The sequence below is a fragment of the Brassica napus genome, chromosome A1 (assembly GCF_020379485.1).
Source record: "Brassica napus cultivar Da-Ae chromosome A1, Da-Ae, whole genome shotgun sequence".
NCBI classification, from domain to species: domain Eukaryota; kingdom Viridiplantae; phylum Streptophyta; class Magnoliopsida; order Brassicales; family Brassicaceae; genus Brassica; species Brassica napus.
Genome location: NC_063434.1, coordinates 3,475,248 through 3,499,241, shown reverse-complemented (window position 1 = coordinate 3,499,241; position 23,994 = coordinate 3,475,248). Strand labels below are relative to the sequence as shown.

At 34.4% G+C, this 23,994-nt stretch overlaps 4 protein-coding genes across 4 annotated transcripts; 2 read left to right on the top strand and 2 right to left on the bottom strand.

The window, feature by feature from the left end:
- The first annotated feature begins 1,955 nt into the window (after positions 1-1,955).
- LOC125609478 (gamma-glutamyl peptidase 1-like) lies at positions 1,956-3,518 on the top strand. The gene is made up of 3 exons (XM_048780950.1): positions 1,956-2,394; positions 2,567-2,896; positions 3,202-3,518. Exons 1-3 carry the CDS (start codon positions 2,083-2,085, stop codon positions 3,310-3,312), a joined length of 753 nt encoding a protein of 250 aa, XP_048636907.1. The 5' UTR covers positions 1,956-2,082; the 3' UTR covers positions 3,313-3,518.
- Positions 3,519-4,462: 944 nt separating this feature from the next.
- On the bottom strand, positions 4,463-7,535 carry LOC106393293 (signal recognition particle receptor subunit alpha). The gene is made up of 8 exons (XM_048780941.1): positions 7,391-7,535; positions 6,144-7,136; positions 5,972-6,056; positions 5,792-5,887; positions 5,429-5,689; positions 5,091-5,336; positions 4,918-5,001; positions 4,463-4,827 (listed from the first exon to the last, which is right to left on the bottom strand). The coding sequence occupies exons 2-8, from the start codon at positions 7,112-7,114 to the stop codon at positions 4,702-4,704; spliced, it is 1,869 nt and encodes a 622-aa protein (XP_048636898.1). The 5' UTR covers positions 7,115-7,136; positions 7,391-7,535; the 3' UTR covers positions 4,463-4,701.
- A 5,089-nt stretch (positions 7,536-12,624) lies between these two features.
- BNAA01G06520D lies at positions 12,625-14,399 on the top strand. The gene is made up of 4 exons (XM_013834139.3): positions 12,625-13,405; positions 13,524-13,594; positions 13,694-13,964; positions 14,069-14,399. Exons 1-4 carry the CDS (start codon positions 13,322-13,324, stop codon positions 14,264-14,266), a joined length of 624 nt encoding a protein of 207 aa, XP_013689593.1. The 5' UTR covers positions 12,625-13,321; the 3' UTR covers positions 14,267-14,399.
- A 523-nt stretch (positions 14,400-14,922) lies between these two features.
- On the bottom strand, positions 14,923-16,098 carry LOC106355705 (pentatricopeptide repeat-containing protein At5g65560). The gene has a single exon (XM_013795607.1). The coding sequence runs from the start codon at positions 16,096-16,098 to the stop codon at positions 14,923-14,925; it is 1,176 nt and encodes a 391-aa protein (XP_013651061.1).
- Between the last annotated feature and the right edge of the window lie 7,896 nt (positions 16,099-23,994).

The window sequence follows — 23,994 nt, the reverse complement described above, 5'->3', positions numbered from 1 at the left end:
AAGCCAGCTCTCGCTTCCAACTAATTAGTTTCACTCCCAAACTATCTATTGGGCTCTTGTTATATTGCAACATTTGATTTATTATCTTGCTTTGATTCCTATTCAATGTATAACCTTATCAGTCTCATCCCGTCAACAAAAAAACAACACATATCAATCTCTTCATTTCATATTTATGTGTTGTTTGTACCCATAAGAATTAAGGAACGGAATTTAAAAGTGCCGTAATGTCTATTTTCTTTTTTTTTAAAGGTCTATTTTCTTGTAACGAACATTATAAAGATGTGCATTTTTTTTTGAATTGAATATTAAATTTAATTCAAAAGAAAAGAATTGTTTTTACATCAATATTCTTCACTTTTCTAAACAGAGCATAAAGTAAAGATCAAAACAATTCTCAATATGTAGAACTCTCTATAATTTGCACTTCCTTCTCAACACAGTCTCGTAGCAAACCAGGTAGCCATCCCACCTTCATAGGATTTATCCCCTCCTCTTTGAATGGCTGTAAATCTGTTTCTCATGTTCTTATCTATCCTAATCAAGAGCGTGGCTGGACATGGTGCTTCACCATGCCTTCTTTTGTTCCTTTCCCTCCAAACTGTATAAACCGTGGACTGGAGTACAAACCAGGCGATGAGTACTATAATCTTACTCTAATTTGAAGCTGTTGTAAAGATGTACATTTGTATATGCGTGTTTTCTTTTTTCTGCAAACGAACCTTGAATATTATTTTAGTCCAAAAAAGAAACACAAGATCGGGTGTCGACATATTATATGCGATGGTGAAAGGAATCCAAATCGTTTGCAAGAGTCGGTGCACGCAACATATCATTTTCTTTATAAGATTTACGAGTATTATAACATACATTCAAAGTATTATTATTCTAACATCGCTAATTACTAATTTCAATAATGACTAACTTCCATACCAGTACGTTAAAGAAGACACTCGATCAAAGCCGAGACTGATTACGCAAATCTATTTGATTTTAAAGTACGAATCTAAAAAATGTCCAGTATAAAATTATTTAAGAAAGCCCGTCTAGAATATGTTTTCAACATGTTAGAAAAGACAATAGGCAACAAAATATAAAAACCGGCGTTACATAAGACCATGCGAATTATATAATGGTTCTGGTCAAGAAGAGATATACTGAAAGAAAAAGCAAAGTGAGCTTTCATGCATTTTCTCCTAAAACCGGTTCCATACACAGCCGGACGAAACATTCACATTAACTTTCAAATTCTAGAAGTGTATATATATCACAAAATCTGAGATCCGGCTATGTCTCCCCACCCACTCCCCCCCCCCCCCCCCCCCCCCCCCTTCATTATGATACTTTTAATTCTTGGTCAAAAGCATGCAAGAAATAAAGATACAATTAGACAAAAAGCAGAAAATTCAAATTCCAGTTCTAAGTACATTTTACAAGCCACAATATAGTCAAACAGTTGTCAATAATAATTCTTTTTTCTGTGTAGAAAATCTTATTAGTAAAAAATGGAATAATTGTTCCTGATGAATTGTCCTATTTTTAAAATGTAATTCGCACGTAAATGTTTTTTTTATAAAAACATTTTCTCAGGTAATTTATTTTGGCCATCACAGAAGTAACTTCTCAAGATCTTTCAAATATAAGTCTGGAGCTACTAATATAAGCTTTTTTGTTACACCTTTTCAAATAAGGTAAAGTTGTTATGAGAATAAGATACAATAGAATAACCGAAACATAAGTTGCACGTTATTAACTGCTTTTGACATGGGAGTCAATGAGATCTTTTATTTTTTTGCCCAATTACAATCAATGTAGTATTCTTATAATAATGACATCCTCCAGAATAATGTGAATCACGTATGGACACAAACGGTCAATAATGGTTTGCTAGCTGTCGATTGTCTCCATTACAATACTATTTCAAAACGTGGAAAATACAAAACCAAGTAGGTGGGTCGACCAAATCAAATCTCATATAAATACACAGATGCATACGTGTTTCTTTTCCATTGCACCTCTATCTCTGTTATCTCTTTCTCTCTCTTCTAATCAACCACTCTCCCTATTTTCTTTAGCCGAAAAATGGTTGATCAGAAAAGGTTTGCACTGTTTCTTGCAACTCCTGATTCAGAGTTCGTAAAGAAAGAGTACGGTGGATACCATAACGTGTTTGTCTCCACGTTCGGAGACGAAGGAGAGCATTGGGACTCGTTTAGAGTCGTAGAGGGCGAGTTTCCCGATGAGAAAGATCTTGACAAGTACGATGGTTTCGTTATTAGCGGAAGCTCTCACGATTCCTTCGAGAATGATCCTTGGATCCTTAAGCTATGTGAGATCGTCAAGAAACTTGATGAGATGAAGAAGAAGATTCTTGGCATCTGCTTTGGTCACCAGGTTCTCTCTTCTTACCAATCTAACTTTACATTTGGTCTTAAACCGAACCAGTAGACCATATACTGAAATATTATTAACGATACAACTCTACTAGCACTTGCCGTTAAGTATAATGTTTTGTATTAACATTAAAAGATCTCTCTGATTTATCGAAAATTTTGAATTACATTAGATCATAGCCAGAGTAAGAGGAGGGACAGTGGGAAGAGCAAGGAAAGGACCCGAACTTAAGCTTACAGACATAACCATCGTGAAGGATGCGATTAAACCGGGAAGTTTCTTCGGAAACGAGATTCCGGATAGCATAGCCATCCTAAAGTTACATCAGGACGAAGTTTTAGTGTTGCCTGAATCTGCTAAAGTACTAGCTTTTTCCGAAAAGTACGAGGTGGAGATGTTCTCCATTGAGGATCATTTATTCTGTATTCAAGGACATCCCGAGTATAACAAAGAGATTCTCCACGAGATCGTTGATCGTGTTCTTCGTCTTGGCTTCATCAAGGTTAGCTTTATTTCCTTTCATCCCCATTTACGTAGAACAATTATGTAGAAAACGTACAAAACTAGAATGGTTTAGTGACTTCAGTTTTAGACTTTTAGTACACATCATAGTAGGTGTTAGTTGAACCAAGAATACATTATCTACTGTATGTGGATAACGTTTTTTTTTTGTATGTGGATACCGTTGCCTTGCTTTCATAAAGTTATGGTCATTATAGGAAAAAAAACATTTAACATTATTTATATTATTTTTGTTTGTTTATGAAATATAGTATTTATTTGATAAACCATAATTTAATTTTGCAGCAAGATTTTGCGGATGCGGCAAAGGCCTCGATGGAGAATAGGGGAGCAGACAGGAAACTCTTGGAGACGATTTGCAAGAATTTCCTCAAAGGCAGAGTTCCAGCTAATTAATTAGTTTCTCTCCCAAATTATCTATTTGGCTCTTGTTATATCTGAGCACTTATAGATTTATCATCTTGCTGTATTCTTATTCAATATATAACCTATTATTCTCATCCTTGTCAGGAAAACAAAAACTCATATTAATCTCAATGTCACATTTATGTATTGTACCCATAAGTAAAATAATTCAATAAAAGCTATAGTTTTTCATTTCATCCTAGCGTCTTTATTCTTGTCACTTTGTTTAACAATTTTGATGTAAAATTACGATTTATTGTATCTTCTAATAAATAAGGGGTATACAATGAAACGTAGCAGGTACCAGTTATGTAAATTTGACCTCGTACACTTCTATTAACATTTACAGCTAGTAAAATACTTCGTTCTTTTTATAATATTTGACGTTTTGTCTTAGTACACAAATATTAAGAAAATTATATTTTTCTAAAAATATATTTTAAATATATTATTTTAAAATCAGTTAGTCAATTATAAAAAAACGATAAAATCTAATTGGTTAAATAATTTCCAATAAAGTAAAATTAACTTTAAAACTATAAAACTTCATGTAAATTGAAACAAAATACTTCTTCCAAAATATCATATATATGGAAGCTGACGGAGTAGTATCTACGGAAACGGTAGTTTATACGTTTTGCATGAAAGTCTTCGGGCGATACAAATGATACTTACGAGCCGTTGTGGCCGAGCACGAAACTAAACATCTAAATGGCTATTAATTAATTCGATAGAGCGACAGTTTTGAGCTTTTATTTTTTGGACAAAACGGCTAGGCTAGGCATTGGCTTTCATTGATAGAATGAATTTAGTTTGAGTTATGGATATAATGCAAAGATAACTAAAAATTGACCGTTATTATCTCTCTCGTAATATATATGACCAAGAGAGATGATAATCAAGAAACATACAAAACTTTTTATCCAACTCGTCTCCAGTTATCAAGAGAAAACCACACCATGTTTGCTAGATGATAGAATCCAAATCTTAAAAGTATTAATCTTAGACTTAATCTACTAAACCTAATGGCCTAGGCCTCTCTACTAACTGAAACAGACAGCTAGTCACACGGCCTCGGTTACTTATCTTAACCCGTTACAATAAGCAACATAATCACGGTGAATGATAAAAACATGAGAAAAAAAGGAAAGAACATTTAGTTCAATACAAAAGTTGCATCATACAAAGACATGGGATGGGATAGTAGCGACTCCAACGAAAGTCTTTTGGAGTTTTAAGGAAACAACAACAGAGCCAAAGAGAAATCGTCTCCAAGTCAAAAAGAAAAAAAAAACAAAAACTCAAGACAAAGTATGATGGATAAGACATTGATTGATGACGGTAGTGATGAAGATAGTGATGATGATGTTTATGAGGAGATCATTTGAGAAGTGTCTTGACTATGGCCTTGACATTGAGCTTCTTCAGGTCAGTGTAAGACTGGCCACAACCCACGAACATAACCGGTGCTCCCGATATGTAAACCATAGATAATGCTGCCCCTACCTACAGAGCCCGTCCCAAACACTCGGTTTAAAATTTTCATACTATAAGATCAAGCCAACATAAATCATTATTATCAATGTTTTACTGTACCTTATCGTCAATGGTATCGAACTTTGTCAGTAAGATTCCATCAATCAATCTCGTGGTCCCAGAATTGGAGAGATCAGAGAGTTTCTGGAGTTTAGAAAGGAAAAAAAAACATTAATAAGGTTTTATAGGAAAAAAACATCTAACAAGAATTTCTGATGGGTAAGAAACCGAACCTGATTAAACTTTGAGAGCTGATCAACAGCATCATTTCCAACAAGAGCTTCACCGACAAACAAGACCAAGTCTGGCTTATTGAGGTTAATGAGCTTAGAGAGAGCTCTCATCAAAGGTTCATTATCCTGCATCCGACCAGCTGTGTCAACAAGAACAACATCGGATCCATTCCGAGTTGCTTCCTGTATGGCTTCCTTAGCAACTACTGCTGGATCCTTCTCATATCCCTTCTCAAATATCGGTATCTGTTGCCAAAATCAAAATTTAGTATTTCACATCAATATTCGTTAAATCAGTAACTACACCATTAATCAACGACTACTGATGAATTAATTACCTGTAACCTGCGAGCATGAGTCCTTAACTGCTCAACAGCTCCAGAACGGAATGTGTCACAGGCAGCCATCATTACACTGACCTTATGCTGCTGAAGCCAATACGCCACTTTGGCCAGATTGGTGGATTTGCCAACTCCGTTGACTCCAACAAACACGACCACATAAGGTCTCCTCTGTTCTTTGGCAGCATGAACGTCTCTCATTATATCAATGGAGCGTCTCGGAGTCAATATGCGAATCAAAGCATCCTCCATTGCTCCCTGAAGTCATATATATTTCACACCACAATTAAGCAATCTAGAGATTGCACACTGAAATGTTTTCTAGATTTAATTTAGAGCTACAAGGACAAAGCACAACACCTGAACGGTTGAAGAGATCCTCGTGAACGATGCCAACTTCTTTCCTTCAAGACTTGCTTCCACTGATTCACAAAGCTTCTCCGCTATCTCTTCAGCCTGTGAATGAAAAAAAGCACACTCTCAATTAAAAGCCATAACCAAACCCAAACATAAGAAACGATGCACTGTAAAGGCACATACCACATTCTTGGTCATGAGCCGTTCCTTCAGAGCTTTCAAGGCCGGTTCAAGGTCTGTCCTTTCAAGATTCGCCTTCCCAGTAATACTGAACAAAGATTGCAGTACACGTTTAATACCAGATGATGTAATATATAAGTAAATTAGCAAAAAATTCAACAAGAGAAACGCTAACCTCTGGAAAACAGAAGAAAACCATCCCTTCTTCTTAGCCTCAGGCTTCTTCTCATCACTTCTTGGTTCGTCATCATCATCATCTTCACTTTCATCATCACTGCTAAAAACCTCTTCCTTGTCCATCATACTCTCTCCCTGGTCAGCAGCCGCAATATCTACATGATCGTGGTTCCCATTTCCATTCTCACCAACGGAATCAGTAAAGTCCAGCTTCACTTGCTTAGGAGCCGCATCATCCCAAACCCTATTCTTCTTCGTCGCCTTCTTCGGCGGTTCCGCAGCACTAACCTTGGAACTCTTATTACCTATACTGTCAGTTTTCCTCACACCTCCTCTACCTCTTACACCTTTACTCCTCAGCTTCATAAGCTTACTCGGATCAAGTACAACATTATCAGCCGTGTTCTCTTTCCCGTTAGCAAGATCAGTCTTGTCATCATCTTTATGATTACCATTAGTCATCAAGCTACCGACTTTATCCTTATCCCCATCTCCATCATCCTTCTTCGATCCACCACCACCACTTTTGATTCCTCCATCAAGACCAGACTTTGACACCTGCCCTTGCTTCTTAACACTGCTCACAACCTTCACCTTCCTCAGCTCCTCCCCCCGAGCCTCAGCCTCCATCCTAAGCTGCCTAAACGTCTCATCAAAATCACCGTAACTCATCCGCTTAGGATCATAAATCTCAGAGAAGCTTTCCTTCACCATCGAAAGCAAGTCGTCCACGTAGAGCAAGTGGAGGATCCGCTGATAAACAGCGACGAAGACGAGTCCTAGATCGTTGTGGAAGGTCCACTTGAGAGTGTAGGCCTCGTAGTTGAAGGAGACTTCACCAGATCGCTCCTCGAGGAGGCAGGAGCGGATCAGAGTGTCGATTGGTGAGCTTTTGAGAGCCTTTCCGAGCTCCTTGCATGTCCAGAGGATTAATCCTCCTCGTGTGAAGATCAGAAGCTGTTCTAACATCTTCGATCTTCAAATTCGTGCCCTAAAAAACAATACTTTGAAATCAGATCGTGGAGATGATGCTTAAATTGAAGAAATTGATCGAGAAACAGATCTGGTCTAAGTCAATGAAGCAATCGGATCAGGAAACGCAGAGAACAGATCCTAAAGAGAAAGCGTTCATCGAGGAGCCTACGATCTAAGAATAATTGTTACTGAATCCGAGGAGACAGATCTCGTGATTCGATTCGGAATTGACAATCACAAGCAAGAGAGGAGGAGGAGGAGGATACGAACCTTTGATTCCTGTTGTTTTCTTGGTGCAATTGACCAAAACGAATAAGAAAAATAATAACTTTACGGGGCGCGAGAGAGAGAGAGAGACGACGACGACGAAAAAAAAGAAACGTGAAAATTATGTAGGGGTTTTTGCCAAAACTAACCCACAACTTGATTTTAATTCCAAACCTATACCCAAACTTGAATCAAATGCAAAACTAACCTAAAAGCCTAGTGAAATTACAGCTCAGCCCCTTGTGACCAAACAAAAAAACAGAAGCCATTTTTACGAATATAGCCCCAGTAAATCGTCTGAGTCGTCTGAGATGTTGGAAGTCGTCTGGACGACTGAAGTGTAAGTCGTCTGGACGACTGAAGTGTAAGTCGTCTGGACGACTGAAGTGTAAGTCGTCTGGTACCAGTTTATTTTAAAAATAATTTATAAATCTTGTAAAAAAATATTTAGATGCGTAAAAAATAAAAATCAAGTAATTATAAACAGTTTTAACTGATATAAATTAAGATATGATAAAATTGATTTGTTTTGAAGATATATGAGTGGAAGTAGTGAATCATGAAATACTTTGGTTTAGGAGTTTGGCAAACATATGTTGTAGTATTGTACGTATTGTTAGGGTTAGATTTTGGAAAACTAAAATGTTTTTTTCAAAAATTAGTTTTCACCTATATGTGTTTATTTCTGTGTATAGTAAACACTTTTCAAGTTTGATTTGGTTTTATGAAGTGTTTAATTAGATAATTAAGTTTAGGGGTTATGTTTAGGGTGTGGACGACTTATATTTCAGTCGTCTGTTAAATAATTTACCCGGACGACGTATATTTCAGTCGTCCAGACGACTTACTTGTAAGTCGTTTGGAAAATCTTCTATTTTAGTTTCCCGCTAAAAATATTTAATTTCCCGCTAAAAATATTAAACTCTTCTGGACGACTTACATGTAAGTCGTCTGTTTTAATTTCTTCACCAGACGACTGAAATGTAAGTCGTCCAGGAAGTCGTCTGAGTCAAAAATATTTAATCTAATTGGATTTTTTGTCTCCCTATATAAAGAAAAATTTACACATTCTCTCTCCTCCTCTCAAATGGCTGCAACAAAAATGTAATGTTCATCATTCTAAAACTCTCCAACCTCTCTCTAATCTCTTTGACTTGAAAACACCAAACTTTATATGAATTTTTCAGTTTTGTCTCATGTATTTCTTACTAATCTATCTCTTTTGCAGGTTTTTAATCAAATGGTACTCATCTTCCACTAATTTAGAGGTAGATCTATTAGTTTTAGATATGTATTTTTGTGTGTTCTATAAATGTAGATTTATCTAATCTTCCACTCATTTTCTCTATTTTTAAGTCATTTGAACGTTTTTGAATATGCAGGTTTTTCAGATCTGGATTTGATGTGCAGGTTTTTCAGATCTGGAAGACTTCTGGGACGACTTACCTGTTAGTCGTCTGGAAGTCGTCTGGAAGTCATCTGGAAGTCTTCTGACAAAGTCGTCTGGACTTCCAGGAAGTCGTCTGGACTTCCTGGAAGTCGTCTGGACTTCCAGGAAGTCGTCTGGACTTCCAGGAAGTCGTCTGGACTTCCAGGAAGTCGTCTGGACTTCCAGGAAGTCGTCTGGACTTCTAGGAAGTCGTCTGGATTTTTCTGAGCGTTTTGGTAAGTTCTTATGTCTGATTTTTCTTCATTTGGTAACTTCTTGTTGTATAAAGTTCTTACTTTTTTCCCAAACTAAAACTCTCCAAACCCACTCTAATCTCTTTGACTTGAAAACACCAAACTTTATATGAATTTTTCAATTTTGTCTCATGTCTTTGTTACTAATCTATTTTTTTTTTGCAGGTTTTTAATTATTTGGTACTCATCTTCCACTAATTTAAAGGTAGATCTATTATTTTTAGATATGTATTTTTGTGTGTTCTGTAAAGGTAGATTTATATAATCTTCCACTCATTTTTTTCTGTTTTTAAGCCATTTGAACGTTTTTGAATATGCAGGTTTTTCAGATCTGGATTTAATATGCAGGTTTTTCAGATCTGGAAAACTTCTGGGACGACTTACTTGTTAGTCGTCTGGAAGTCATCTGGAAGTCGTCTGGAAGTCGTCTGGACTTCCTAAAAGTCGTCTGGACTTCCTGTAAAGTCGTCTGAACTTCCTGTAAAGTCGTCTGGAAGTCGTCTGAACTTCCTAAAAGTCTTCTGGCAAAGTCGTCTGAACTTCCTGGAAGTCGTCTGGACTTCTTAGAAGTCGTCTGAACTTCTTAAAAGTTGTCTGGTCTTGTCTACTCAAGTGGAATCCAAGCTTGTCTTTGTAGATGAATGATCTATAATAGTTTTGTTTGTGATCTGTTTTATGAATTGCATGTATACTCTTTTAGTTGTGAATTTTTTGTAAAATCAGTAATAATGTTTTCCAAGATGTATTAAATGTGCTAACAATGTGTTTACATATTTACAAATCAATGAAATAATAGACTTCAGTAGCCTTTTTCTTATCTTTGGATCTCTCATATGCAATAATAAACTCCAATGGCCTTTTTCTCATCTTAATAAACAAGAATGTTGGTAAGAGATGGAAACAAACAATAGTAACTAGTCAAAGCATATCATATTTTTTATAAGTTTGCATTGAAAAACTTAGTCAAATTTAGTAAAACTAAGGGAGAGAACATATTTTGTAAATATGAGTTTTACATATCTTGAAGTTACTTATCACTCTTAAAAATACAAGTTATTCATAAACTAACGTAGAAGACTTAAAAACTAGTGGAGAAGACGCGGACGACTTCAATCTAAGTTGTCTAGACGACTAAACTATATGTCGTCTGGTCAACGCAGAGGTTATTTTTGCAATTGACTTTGAAATCTGTTATTTCGGACGACTGAAAGTTAAGTCGTCTACTATTGTTTGGTTAAAAAAAAAACTCCAAAAAAGCTAGACGACTTACATTTCAGTCATCAGAGGTTAGTTTTGCATTTGACTGGATTATTTCAGAAGTTTGACTTTTTGGACGACTTACGTTTCAGTCGTCTAGTGAAAATTAAAATAATAATATTTTTTTAAAAGTAGACGACTTAAAGTTAAGTCGTCATAGGTTAGTTTTGCAATTGAAAAAAAAAACTTCAAGATTTAATTATATACAGACGACTTATAATTCAGTCGTCCACGAGACGACTGAAATGTAAGTCGTCCAGGATTTACGAGGTTTGACCAGAATCTCGGAAAAAAATCCTGGACGACTTACAATTAAGTCGTCTGGTGGACGACTGAATTATAAGTCGTCTGTGTATAATTAAATCTTGAAGTTTTTTTTTTCAATTGCAAAACTAACCTATGACTACTTAATTGTAAGTCGTTTACTTTAAAAAAAATATTATTATTTTAATTTTCGCCAGACGACTGAAATGTAAGTCGTCTGGGGAAGTCAAACTTCTGAAATTATCCAGTCAAATACAAAACTAACCTATGACGACTGAAATGTAAGTCGTCTAGGTTCTTTGGAATTTTTTTTGAAACCAAACAATAGTAGACGACTTAACTTTCAGTCGTCTCAGGTTACAGATTTCAAAGTCAATTGCAAAAATAACCTCTGCGTTGACCAGACGACTTCCAGGTAAGTCGTCTACAGCCAGACGACTGAAAGGTAAGTCGTCTACAGCCAGACGACTTCCCAAGTAAGTCGTCTGACGAACAGATCTGGAAAAAAACTCGATGTCATACCTTAAATTAGTGAGATAAGTTCCTTAGCATACATAAGGCTTCTCCAAGCACACAGAATCACAAACGGAAGTCACCCACCCATAATCGTTAGCTTCTATGACTCTATGAACCATAAAAATTTTAGAATCAAAATCTTGAGTTTTTTTAGCTCATTGTGGAGAGAAAGTGAGAGATATGTTGTGTTTAGGTCACAAGAATGGAAAAAGAAGAAGGGTAAATCGATTTTAGGAGCACTAAGAGCTTCAAATTGGTTGTTCATGGTGGTTGTGGTATTGATGACAATGGCAATCTTGTAATTACTTGAAGATGATGAGGGTGAGAGAGTAAAAATGTCATTTTCGAAAAAAAAAATTAAAAAAAAAATGGATGGCATTTTCGTAAATTATATGAACTTGTGGGGTGAATAGGGCAAAACCAATTTTCAAAAAAAAAAGGAGGTTAGTTTTGTGTTTGACTTTAAGTTATAGGTCAATTTTGCAAAAATCCCAATTATGTATCTCTAAATTGATTTTCCTGTTATATATAGGGTTAACATTAATTTTTTTCCCGGGGTGAGGAGATTTTTTTTTGTTGGTAAATAAATTTGATTATTTCTCCTAATTAGGATTTATTTCTTGAATTTATTTAATTTTCATAGAAATGTTAAACCACAATATATTTATATTAAGTTGATAAGTATTTCGAAAACTTGATAAATTCACAACGAAATTCTCTTATTTGAGAAATTTTAATGGATTTAGTGTGGATTTTCAAGTTTTTAATATATTCACTAATTTAATATAATATTTTTGGTGTTATATTTAGAGAGAACTTTCAGTAATCATACTCTTAGTTGGAATATGAATATTTAGAAAGAAAAAAAAAATCTAAATCTGAATTTAGCTTATCACAAAAGAAATAAATGGATATTGTAAGCTTTGTAACCCCAGTTTCAGACACGACCTACAAATTTTGTTTAGGTAAGAAAAAAATAAGAAAAAACAAACAAAACAAAACAAAATGAAAGTGGGAACCGCACTTTGCTTCGTGGAAGCCGGTGTAATGGTCACGGACGGTGTCGATGTGACGATGTCCCCATTGACTGCGAGTAAACGACACACGACATGAACGCGGCAACTTTTGATGCATGCTTTTGTTCTTTGTAAAAGAAGCCTTTAGCTACGATATACTAAGAAGTTATTGGTCTTTTGGCTCACACTCAATCGATAAACCAGATGGTCTAAAGAAAAACTATTGTAGGATAATGAGTTTAATGGGCTTTAGTTGATGCTTATATTTTATACTTGGCCATCAATACAAATGGGTTAGGATGAGAAAACCCAAGGAACCTATAATTAATATAAAAATTTTGTTTTTTGGTCAACAAACAATTTTTTGTCAAAAAATAATTTTATTAGTCAGTATTTTTAACAAAAAAATAATTCAAAGGGTATAATGGTAAGTCTATCAGGATGGGTCCAGTTCATATACACATACATACACACCAGAGCAGTCATCTCTCTTTTCAGTCTCCTCCTCCATAGTTTTCTTCTCCTCCTGTTTTATCTTTTATTTCTTTTCATCTTTCCCAATTCTTTAATTTTTGATGTCTCTCTCTAGACCCCATCTCTTTTAATTAATTATCTGTCCACAAAATTTCATTTCTTTATCTCTTCAATGACCCATCCATATGTGCTTTTTTAAATTCAACCCTCCACCAATCATCAAACCCAACTCACAAAGACATAAACCTATAAATCATAAAACAAACACAATAAAGAAAGAACCTTTTTTCCTGTGTACTAGTCAGCATTTCAATGCCCTTCTGCAACTTTCCAAAAAGACACAACACAGAAGAAAAAAAAAAAACAAGAAAAGTTTTCAATTTTATTTCCTTCATCTTCCTTTACCATCTTGATGACTACTCCTATTTTTTCTGTTTGCTTGTCTGGTCTGTCTCATAAACTCCTCTCAACTAAAAAAAAAAAAGAAGGAAAATCCAAAAATTTAATTACTTACAATAACAATCTAGAAATTGTAATGATGTGGTGGCTTCTTCTTTGTGGGTTCATAAGTCATTGGTCAAGAAGAAAGGAGTTTCATACAAGGAATAAGACTCTCTCGCCACCATTTAAACCTAATCCCCTTTTCTCCTTCCTTCTCTCTTCTTCTTCCTCTCTACTTTTTCCTTCTTCTTCGCTCGTATCTGCGATTCTCTGATCCGATCCGATGAAGGAGATTACTGATTCCGTCGATCCCAGGATCATGTTCAAGCATCAATCCCTTCTGCAGGATTATCACGAATTGCGAAAGGTAATTAGGGTTCCTCTTCGATTCCATCTGGATCTGGCGATTTGGAATTGTTGGTGTTGGGTTGATTCTGATCGAGCAGATATAAGATAAAGCTTTGAACTTTTTTTGTTATTTTCAGGAAACAGAGTTTAAGATGAGGAAACTGGAGGTGATGAAACAGAGACGATCAAACCTTGACGCTGAAGTTAGGTATATTAACCCTCTCATCTCTTAACGTTTAATTGGCTTTGTGATGATGGGTACATTGGTGTAGCTCTTACTGAGTATGTTTTGATCAAAACGGTATAGGTTCTTGAGACGTAGATACAAACACTTGAAGCAAGAGCAAACTCTTGAAACATCATCTCCCAACTTGTTGAGATTGTCTGAGTCTGGAGATGTGAAGGTGCCGAGTAAAAGAAAGAGCTCTTCTCTGAGAGAGAAGGAGGAATTGGCATTAGAGAAGAATTCGAAAAGGAGGAGAGGAGACGAGTTTCTGACTGACTCATCTCCACTTCCTGATCTTAACGGAGGTGGGAGCACTTTCAAAGTCCCGGCCTTTGACCTAAACAAGATCTCGGTAAAAAGACAGAACAGCTTCTCATGTTTTTAGGTTCTTCCTTGGTTGGTGTCTTGAGAATTGAGAAACTGATCAGAGCTTGATTTTGTGTGTTTTGGTTGTAGAGAGAAGAAGAGGAACCGGAAGCGAATGGTGGACAAGTGGTCGTTGAAGCAACAAAAAAGGCAATGCTTGGTAGTGGAAACGATGATCTACGTTGCGAGATGAAGTTGCCGATATGCAGAGACGTGGAGAAAGAGTTAAACAGAGCAGCAGTGAAGAGGAAGGTTTCATGGCAAGATCCAGTGGCTTTAAGTGTTTGAGAGGGTTTTCAAGTAAGAATAGCAACTAGGGTTTTGAGATACTGTGATTTGGCCCAGTATGCACATATGCTGCAAAGGGTTTTTTATACATGCACAAGTGTAGATATATAAAGATTTGAACGGTTCGAAATCATCATTTTCATGTCTCAACATCCAATTTGGTGATTACAGAATCTCATCTCATGTGTTTAATGTTCTGTACTCATTCTCTTCATATGCTATACAAATGTGTATGTATTCAGGAAGATTAATATTGTACCACTAATTTTGTGACTTTGAGCCTTGAGTGCTAGTTTGAGAACAAAAACTTGGTTTGGTGCTATCCTAGTCTTTTTTTCTAATTTGTTTCACAAAAAGATCCTTTAGTCTATAAATGGTTTTGTTTCTAAATAGTACTTGGAATGATGTCTGAACATCAAGAAGGTAACTTAGAGACTTGAGACACAATAATCTAACAACTATCTTCTTCTTCTTCTTAGTTGTTGGGCGTACAAGTGGCTACCATAGTTACTTGATGTTGGATGTTTTTGTGATTTGTTTTTAGTGTCAACAACTGTGGAAAATAAATTCAATAACAAAAATTTTAAACTCAATTAGTGCTCACATTTTAAACTCGTAAGAAAACAATTATTTAACATATAGTTTCTTCGTCAACGTTACAAAAACAAAGCAGAAGATGGTTGCAACTCATAAAAGAGAAGGTGTAGCAACGAGCCGCTCTGCCCTATGTTAAGCCAGTTTTCACAAGCAAGTTCATCATGGTAAAAGCCAGAGCAAAGCAGCTTCTTTATAAGTGATCCTGCTCTCCTTTTATCTCCTACGTCATACAACCTGTAAACCAACGTTTTGCAATACTCAAATGGCAGTAAGTGACCACAACGAATCATATCTTCCACAATCTTCACAGCTTCTCCATACTCTTGAAGCATGCACCAACGGTTAACAAGGGTAATAAAAACACTATCACTTGGAATTATTCCTTCTTTAAGCATTTGATCCAACACCCTCTCCGCCATTTCAAGATTCCTAACTTCACAGATCTCTAATATGAGCTTCTCATAGCATTGTGCACACCCATGATCTACCATCTCATTGAAAACATGAAAAGCAGCTTCCACATGGTGTCTTCTACAATGACCAAGAACCAAAGATGTAAACGTGACAAGATCAGGAGCCAAGCCAGCTTGAATCATCTTACAGAGATACTGTCTCGACTCAACCACATATCCACGCTTACAATATGACTCAATCATGAGATTGGGTGTGTAAGTACCCCGAGAAGAGACCATACCTTTCTCCAAAATTTCTGTATAAACTTTCTTCATCTCAACGACCACATCATATTTTGCCAATAAATCCAACAATGCGTGGCAGTATTTGGGGGTAAGCTGAGACTTAAACCTCCTATAGAAATCAGCAACTAACATAGATTCTTGCACCGAACGGCACATCTTTGTCATGGATATGAAGATCCTAGGGACGTGACACGAGATTCCATGTGATGTCAAAACATGGAGGACAGCTGCATGGCAGGACACAGTATCTTTAAAGTTGGGATTAAGACTGAGCGAGGAAAGTGAGGATACATCGACAGACGTAGCATACTGTAGGAATGATACCAGGGAAGGATTGTTCTGCCACCTAAACTCGGAGAAAATGGAACGTAATGAGATTGGTATAGTAACGGGTTTGACGTGTGGAGAGATCTTATGGGACGGCTTTGGTGACAAATTAATATTCTTCTGCCTATAAAATTCGGAGAGAGCGGAGAGCAACCTCTCACATGTTGCACTTTTCACCGATGTGCTGAAGAACTGTCGACGGAGCGCCATGTGCACCGGGAATCTCATCGTCTGGTGGTTCCAGCTGCACTAGCTAGGGCATTCGAGTCATACTTGTGTAAAGAGCTAAAAAAACCCTACTTTATTCATTAATTAATTTTTATTTTGTTGGCAATAAAATTTCATTAGAACAAAAAGAAACTGGATAATTGATATTTTTGTACAAAAAAAAAGGATTAATTCGTAGTCTTAGAAGGAATTTTTTTTGTTTTAAAATAAAAATAGTTTTATTATTTTAATGCAATTTTGTATTTATTAAGTATTGTATGGCCGATTAAATTATATAATTTTTTATAATAATTATTTAAAATCATATTATTAAATGATTTTTTTTTTAAAAGTACCTTTAAAGTATTCCAATTTGAAGGGAGCTCATGTTCAAGAACCGAATCACGGCTTCTAGGTACCAGAATCCAACTGAAGCAAGTGCTAGACTGAGGCTCTAGCTCTCTCTAGTTTGACAATAGCCCTCCTGTGGGATCTCCGATTTGTCCACTGAAACAAACGACAAGCAAGATTAATCGTGTTTTTTATCGTTGCTCCATCTTTTGGTCATTGAATGCCATCTTCTTTAATTCTTTTTCCGGCTGGGTTGTTCCACAAGTATGACCTAATACGACTGGGCCATTTCATGTGGTCTCCAATTAGTTTCTCAAATTTTGGCTACTTTCTTACCTATATTCTACTGGGAAGAGAATCCTTCCTGCTCTTTGCTTCTATTTCCCCTTCTACCACTTCGGCTTTAGTCGCTAAATGGGTCTAGAAGTCATCTACGTTTACCTTTATTTGGGTTAGTTCTTGATATAAGTTTCACTATTATGTGATTTTCTGAAGGGACTTGTATTGTTACTGTTACAACTATAAAAAAAACTCCAACCCTTATTAATTAATATTAATAGTAAATATTTCTCAAAAAAGTTCATTCATTAATTAAAATGTAAATTACAAATTCTTTTAAAAATTAGTTTGAGGGTTACAACTGCAATAACACTTTCTCGATTTTGCAAAATAAGTTAATTATTAATTATTATAGATTTTGGTCAATAAGTTAATTATTAAAATGTAAATTACAAATTCTTTTAAAATGTATTAATTATTATAGATTTTGGTCAAAATATCATTATTTTTAATGATTTTTTTGTTATTACGAAGATCTTTGAAGTTGATTATCTTCCAACCTTCTAAATTTACCTAGACAAAATTGCCTTTGACATTAAATTGTATTTTCACCAAAGATTGTTATCTTTCCACTCATTAAATCTTCCGTTTCTCTTGGAATATCTACATCATGATTTCATTTTCCTTGACATTGCGTCAAACGACCAAATCTACGAGAAGGAAAGAACAAAACCAAACTAGTGTTTGCCATAGAAGATACCAAATTAGAAGAGTAAGAGTTTACATATGAAAAAAAAGATTCAACACAATAGAAAAAGTTTACGATGAGAAAAAGATTTTATAACTCTTGTCCAATAAACTGTTATTTACCATTTCTCTGGCAATCTTTGCAATCGAAGCATCTGAAAAAAAAAAACTCTTCATCTCTTACTATGCAATCAGTTGATAATGATGTTTATCTCATTGGCAAACAATTACCTCCAATGATCTTATTAAAATCTCTATTACTTGGAACGGCCTGAGACTCAATCACTCTTTAAACAAAGTGATGTCATTATCAACTCTCAAATCAAATAGATCATGTTGCAACTGTTCTCGATACAGTTTTGTTTATATTTATGTACTATTTTGTCACAAACACTTGTTTAATGTTATTTTGAAACTATTTTTCTATTTTCTGAGTTATTAGATATTTTGCCAAACAAAATTATTAATCATACTTGTGAAAGGTCAGAAAATGAATGATATATTGCATTAAATTTAATCTTTCCCAGTTTAATTTGTGGATTGAGCACTAACTTTTTTTGGTATTTTCTACTTTTATACAAACATTCTGTTATTCGTTTTTTTAAGATAAATTCATTCACATTTCATGATATATGTTGAAATTCTTTTTTTTTTCATGACACATATCTTATTATATAAAGCTTGGGTTTTTCAAAATTGCTAATTAACATGATCGCGACACATGACAATTATATATTTTAAGATTGTGACATGTGTTAATCAATCTCATAATTACAAATATATATACTAAGATATTAACAAAAATGAATTTTATTAAAAGTAATTCTAAATATTATTTAATAGTAACTTTCCTTTTGTAAAATCTTAATCAAAAGATAATTGCAAAATATTATTTGATAGTAATTTTCTTTCTAAATATTGGGACATGTGTTTAAATATATAATGTTAAAAATATATAATAAGATAATTAAAACGAATTAAATAAACTACTTTTAAAAATTATTTAAACACATGTATATAAACTACTTTTAAAAATAATCTTTAAAAAATATTTAGTAGTAATGCTTTTGGAAATTTTCATTTTTCAAAATCCTGAAAAAAAGATTTGAAAGTAATTTATTTAATATAATTTTCTTTTTCTAAACTTTAATGGAAATATAATTATAAAAGATTATATTGAGCTTGGTTCTTCAAAATTGCTAATTAACATGATTGTGACACATGTTATTTATATATTTAAAAATGTGATATGTGTTAACCTATCTCATAATCAAAAATATATACACTAAAATAAGAAAATAATATTTCTTAATAGTAATTATCCTTTTTTAAATCCTAATCATAAGATGTTAAACACATTTTAAAAGTGGCTTCTTTTTATTAAACACATTTCAAATTTTAAATTTTTTTTATTGACACATGTTGCAATCATATCAAGTGAAATATTGAAGTTATTATTAGTTTATAATTTTAAACAAAACAATATCTATGAATATTTCTTCCTAATAATAAAAAGGATTTTCCTTCAAAATTAATTATATATATTAGTTAATAGTCTTATTATTATTATTATTTTTATTATAATGTTTGTTTTAAAAGATACTAAAGATATAGAATTATAAAAAATAAATATTAACTTTTAAGAAACAAATGCTAGAAAAAAACAAATTGTAAAATCCTAGAAGTATAATAAATTATTTAATAAAAGCATGAAGAAAAACTAACTTTAAAATAAATGATATTAGCTTTTTAAAGCATAATTAAAAGAAAATAGTAAAAGTACTCTTATTATTTTCGTATAAGTAACTAACTTTCTTTTTTAATAAATAATTGTATATTAAAAAATTATGACCACATATATATATTAATTGTATATTATTTATTTCACATATATATTTAGGTTAAGCTTCGACATATTATTTTTACAATACACAATAGTATTTACAAAAAAGTATTACCTGAATATTTTCTTTTAATTTCTTGATACAATTCATTTTTTTATTATCCTTATTACATCTTATGATGATAACATCTATATTATTAAAACTGAAGTACTTTTCAGTACTGTTTGGAAACTTAGATAGTAGATTAAATGAAAGTTGTTTGGAAACAACGATAGCAGATTAAATATTTTTTTTTATTTACATATTTAGTCACTGTATTTCTTTCTCATTTACCGATTATGTCGTTTGAAAACTTGGATAGCAGATTAAATGAGAATTGTTTGGAAACACGGATAGCAGATTAAATATTTCTTTTTATTTACACATTTAGCCATTGCATTTCTTTCTTATTTACAAATCTTCCACTTCACTTAAAATAAAAAAAATTAAATTAATTACAATGAATTGTTGTTATTTTTTGCTGAAAATAAAAACACAAACAGTAATATATAGTATATATTAATCTGCTACAATACAATTTTCAAGAAAACCAATTAACCAAATATCATAAAATTAATAATAATTCATAAAAACTTACTGTAAAAAATGAAATCATTTTTAAATAAATAAACAAAAACATCAATAGGTTAATATAAGAGGCATTACCAGGTTGGGCTTCCATAGCCAACTACGAGTTCAATCCCCTGGGCCGTATCTGGTTTTGTTGGTCGGAGAGGGCGGTTGTTACCAAGCTACATAGCAGTGCACAGGTCATCACGTGTGCTGTTCAAATTCCAGAGAGTAGAGAGCAATTTATATGTTCTGCAGTGTATGCTTCTAACTGTGAAGTGGAGAGACGAAGTCTGTGGGAAGATTTGCGTGGAACTCAGGCAGCTTATATGCATCTTAATCTTCCTTGGATTGTCATTGGAGACTTCAATACAACGTTATCCCTAATTGAGCACTCGAGAGGAGGAAGTAGTCAAGCATCGCAGCTAGGGATGCGGCAGTTTCAAGATTTGGTGGGAGACTGTAATCTAGTGGATATGGCTTCCTCAGGTGCATTATTTACATGGTGGAATAAGCGGGATGAGGATCCGATAGGTAAGAAGCTGGATCGTGCTCTTATCAACGCGGCTTGGTTCAGAGATTTTCCTCTTTCATCTTCACGTTTTGAGGCAGGGGGCATCTCAGATCATGCTAGGTGTGTTGTTCAGCTATCAGGCTCTCCAAATGATGCGCGAAAGCCTTTCCGGTTTTTCAACTATCTCACGGAACACACTGATTTCCTCCCAACGGTCAAGCGTGTTTGGGACTCTACTCAGGTTATTCATCATTCTCGAGCAGCTCTGAGTAGATTCCAAGCTAAACTGAAGCTTCTCAAATATGATTTACGGATGTTAAACAAGACCCACTATGGGGATTTGCCTGTTCGAACTAAACTGGCTTATGATGAGATGTGTCATTTGCAAAATATGGCACTACAAGATCCATCTCCTGCAACCTTTGCAGCAGCAGCAGAGGCAACTGAACGATGGAACAAATTGGCAGCCATTGAGGAAAAATTCTTCCGACAAAAGTCTTGCGTCAGGTGGCTGGGTGCAGGAGATCAGAATACGGTATTCTTCCACCGAGCTGTTCAGACAAGATCATCAAAAAATACCATCAAAAGTCTGGTTAATGAAGCTGGAGAAACACTCACAGACCTTGCAGATATCAAGAAGGAAGCGGTCATGTACTTTCAGAAATTTTTACAAGTACAAGATCAGGGCACCGAAGAAGATTCCCTTCCCTTCCTGCAAGATTTACTAACCTATCGATGCTCTGAAGGCTCTGCTGCGGGGCTGGTAGCCCCTGTTTCCGCTGAGGAGATCATCTCTGCACTGCAAGCTCTGCCGAACGACAAGGTATCAGGGCCAGACGGGTTCACCAAGGAATTCTTTGTAGCGGCTTGGCCTGTTGTAGGAGCCGAGTTCATCATCTCAGTGCAATCCTTCTTTATATTTGGATTCTTACCCACTGGAGTTAATGCTACTATCCTTTCACTCATCCCGAAGACAGAGGAGGCACAGACCATGAGAGATTATAGACCTATAGCATGCTGTAACTTTCTCTATAAGGTTATCTCGAAAGTGCTCGCTCGTCGGCTTAAGACTATTCTCCCCGAGGCTATTGAACAGAATCAGAGTGCGTTTATCAAAGGGAGGTTGCTGCTGGAAAACGTTCTGCTAGCTTCTGAGCTTGTTAATGGGTATCATAAGCAATCAAATTCCAATAGAGCTGCCGTTAAGTTTGACATCTCCAAGGCATTTGACACGGTTAAATGGTCATTTATCACGTCTGTGTTGCGAGCGATGGGTCTGCCTGCGCAGTTTATTCTCTGGATAAGGGTATGTATCTCTACAGCGGCTTTCTCAGTCTCAGTGAATGGTAGCTTGGAAGGCTTCTTTACCAGCGCTAGAGGTATCAGACAGGGTTGTTCCCTTTCTCCGTACCTGTATGTTATCTTAAATAATGTTCTCTCGAAGATGTTGAATAAGGCTGCAGCGACAAGGAAGTTTGATTACCACCCGCAATGTCGGGAAGTGAGGCTCACACATCTCAGCTTCGCCGATGACATCCTAGTTTTCAGCGATGGCTCTCTCAGTTCATTAAGGGGTATCTTGGAAGTAATGGAGCAGTTTGCTAATATCTCGGGTCTGTACATCAATGCCACTAAATCATCAGTATTTGCAACCGGGGGCAGTGTCTCTCCTATGCTAGAGGATGCAGAGAGGATTGGTATTAAGATTGGTTGCTTGCCTGTGAAGTATTTGGGCATGCCTTTAACTACAAAAGCTCTGTCTAAACAAGACTATGCGCCTTTACTGGACAAGGTACGTGGAAGAATGCTGTCTTGGAGGAACAAATGTCTATCCTATGCAGGCAGGCTTCAATTGATCAAATCTGTCATTGCAAGCATTGTGAATTTTTGGAGTCAAGCGTTCATCCTCCCCAAAGCTTGTCTAGATGAGATAGAGAGCATGTGTAGTGCTTTCCTCTGGTCCGGATCACCAAATCAGACTCACAAGGCTAAGGTGGCGTGGGATGATCTCTGCTGTCCCAAAGAAGAAGGAGGACTAGGAATAAGGAAGCTTCGGGACTCGTCGAAAGTGTTTGCTATGAGTTTAATTTGGAGGATCCTATCGAGAACAAGTTCCCTCTGGGTCTCTTGGATACAGCAGTACTTACTTCGGCAGAATTCATTTTGGGATGTAAAAGAGGATCAAAGGGGGTCGTGGATATGGAGAAAATTACTGAAGCTAAGACCACTTGTCTACCACTTGGATATGGTTAGGTTCAATCAAATAATTAAATTAAACCATGGGCTACTAAACCAAAATCAGGGTCGTATCAAAATGTTCGATGAAAATCTATATGCTCTCATAATCTATATGTTCATTCTTTTTACAGTATCAATAAATTTCAAATTTCATCAAAAAAAAGAATATTACAATTACATCAAATTGCATCAAGTTATAAAATTATAAATATAATATTACGTACAAATAAAAAACTATTATCGAACATCTATATTATAATATAATATATTCTACTCTAAATATATTTTATAAAACATAAAAATATAAATGGACATTTTATAAAATCAATGCTTTATAAATTTACATTGAACGCAAGTTAAATCCAACACCTGCGCGGAGGCGCGGGTCAAGATCTAGTAACTTTTAATTTTGAAGTTGTTGTCGTACATGATTATGTGTGAATATGATGAATATGCGTTTGTATGTATAAAACAAAAAATATAAATAATTAAACAGAACTTTTTCTATTAAAAATAAAATAGTTGTATAAAAATCTAAAAGAAAAAACTAATTATAAAATAATTAATTTCCTTTTTAAAAGTCTAAATAAAATGAAAATATAAAATAATCTTATTTTTCTTATAATTAAATAACTTTACTTTTTTATAATTTTGTGTTAAAAAATATAAACCAAAATTAACTTCAAATATTTTACCTTATATGATTGTGACATTGTGTCAATTAAAAAATTAGATTGTGAATGTGTCAATAAAAATTGCCATTACGTGAAAATAAATTCTTCTTTTCCTAATATCCTAAATAAAAGAGATTTAACCAATTATTATTATTTTTTAAAAAAATCTTGAAAGAGAAAATTGAAAATTTTATTTAATAGTAACTTTTACTCAAAATAGTTAATGATGAAAACATGATAGTAACAAATATTTAATTAACAAAAAAATGTAAAAATATTAGTGATATTGAAAAAAATGAATGCTTAAAATGGCAACATTTAAAATAGTTAATATTAACTTAAAATAATTATTTGATAGAAATTTTTTTTTTTTAAATCCTATACAAAATATAATTGTAAAAGATATGTAATATGAACTTCCTTTTCTAAAACCCCAAAAAAAACTGTAAAATAATATTTGATAGTTGTTTTCTTTTTTTTTTTATAAAAAAAATTCTTAACAAAAGAAATTTGTATCATATTTTTAAGTTCTAACCAAAAGAGAATCGTAAACATTTATTTGATATTATTTTTAATAGAGTATTTGAGGATGAACATGATACTAAATATTATTTAATCAACAAAAGAAGTGTAAAATTAGTAT

Excerpts from the sequence above, each read along its gene's own strand:
- LOC125609478 (XM_048780950.1), top strand. The coding sequence starts at position 2,083 with ATGGTTGATCAGAAAAGGTTTGCACTGTTTCTTGCAACTCCTGATTCA. Across the intron at positions 2,395-2,566 it reads GCATCTGCTTTGGTCACCAG|ATCATAGCCAGAGTAAGAGG; the intron begins GTTCTCTCTTCT and ends GAATTACATTAG. Across the intron at positions 2,897-3,201 it reads TTCGTCTTGGCTTCATCAAG|CAAGATTTTGCGGATGCGGC; the intron begins GTTAGCTTTATT and ends TTAATTTTGCAG.
- LOC106393293 (XM_048780941.1), bottom strand. The coding sequence starts at position 7,114 with ATGTTAGAACAGCTTCTGATCTTCACACGAGGAGGATTAATCCTCTGG. Across the intron at positions 5,690-5,791 it reads GGATCTCTTCAACCGTTCAG|GGAGCAATGGAGGATGCTTT; the intron begins GTGTTGTGCTTT and ends ATATGACTTCAG. Across the intron at positions 5,002-5,090 it reads AGCTCTCAAAGTTTAATCAG|AAACTCTCTGATCTCTCCAA; the intron begins GTTCGGTTTCTT and ends TCTAAACTCCAG.
- BNAA01G06520D (XM_013834139.3), top strand. The coding sequence starts at position 13,322 with ATGAAGGAGATTACTGATTCCGTCGATCCCAGGATCATGTTCAAGCAT. Across the intron at positions 13,406-13,523 it reads ATTATCACGAATTGCGAAAG|GAAACAGAGTTTAAGATGAG; the intron begins GTAATTAGGGTT and ends TGTTATTTTCAG. Across the intron at positions 13,965-14,068 it reads TTGACCTAAACAAGATCTCG|AGAGAAGAAGAGGAACCGGA; the intron begins GTAAAAAGACAG and ends TTTTGGTTGTAG.
- LOC106355705 (XM_013795607.1), bottom strand. The coding sequence starts at position 16,098 with ATGGCGCTCCGTCGACAGTTCTTCAGCACATCGGTGAAAAGTGCAACA.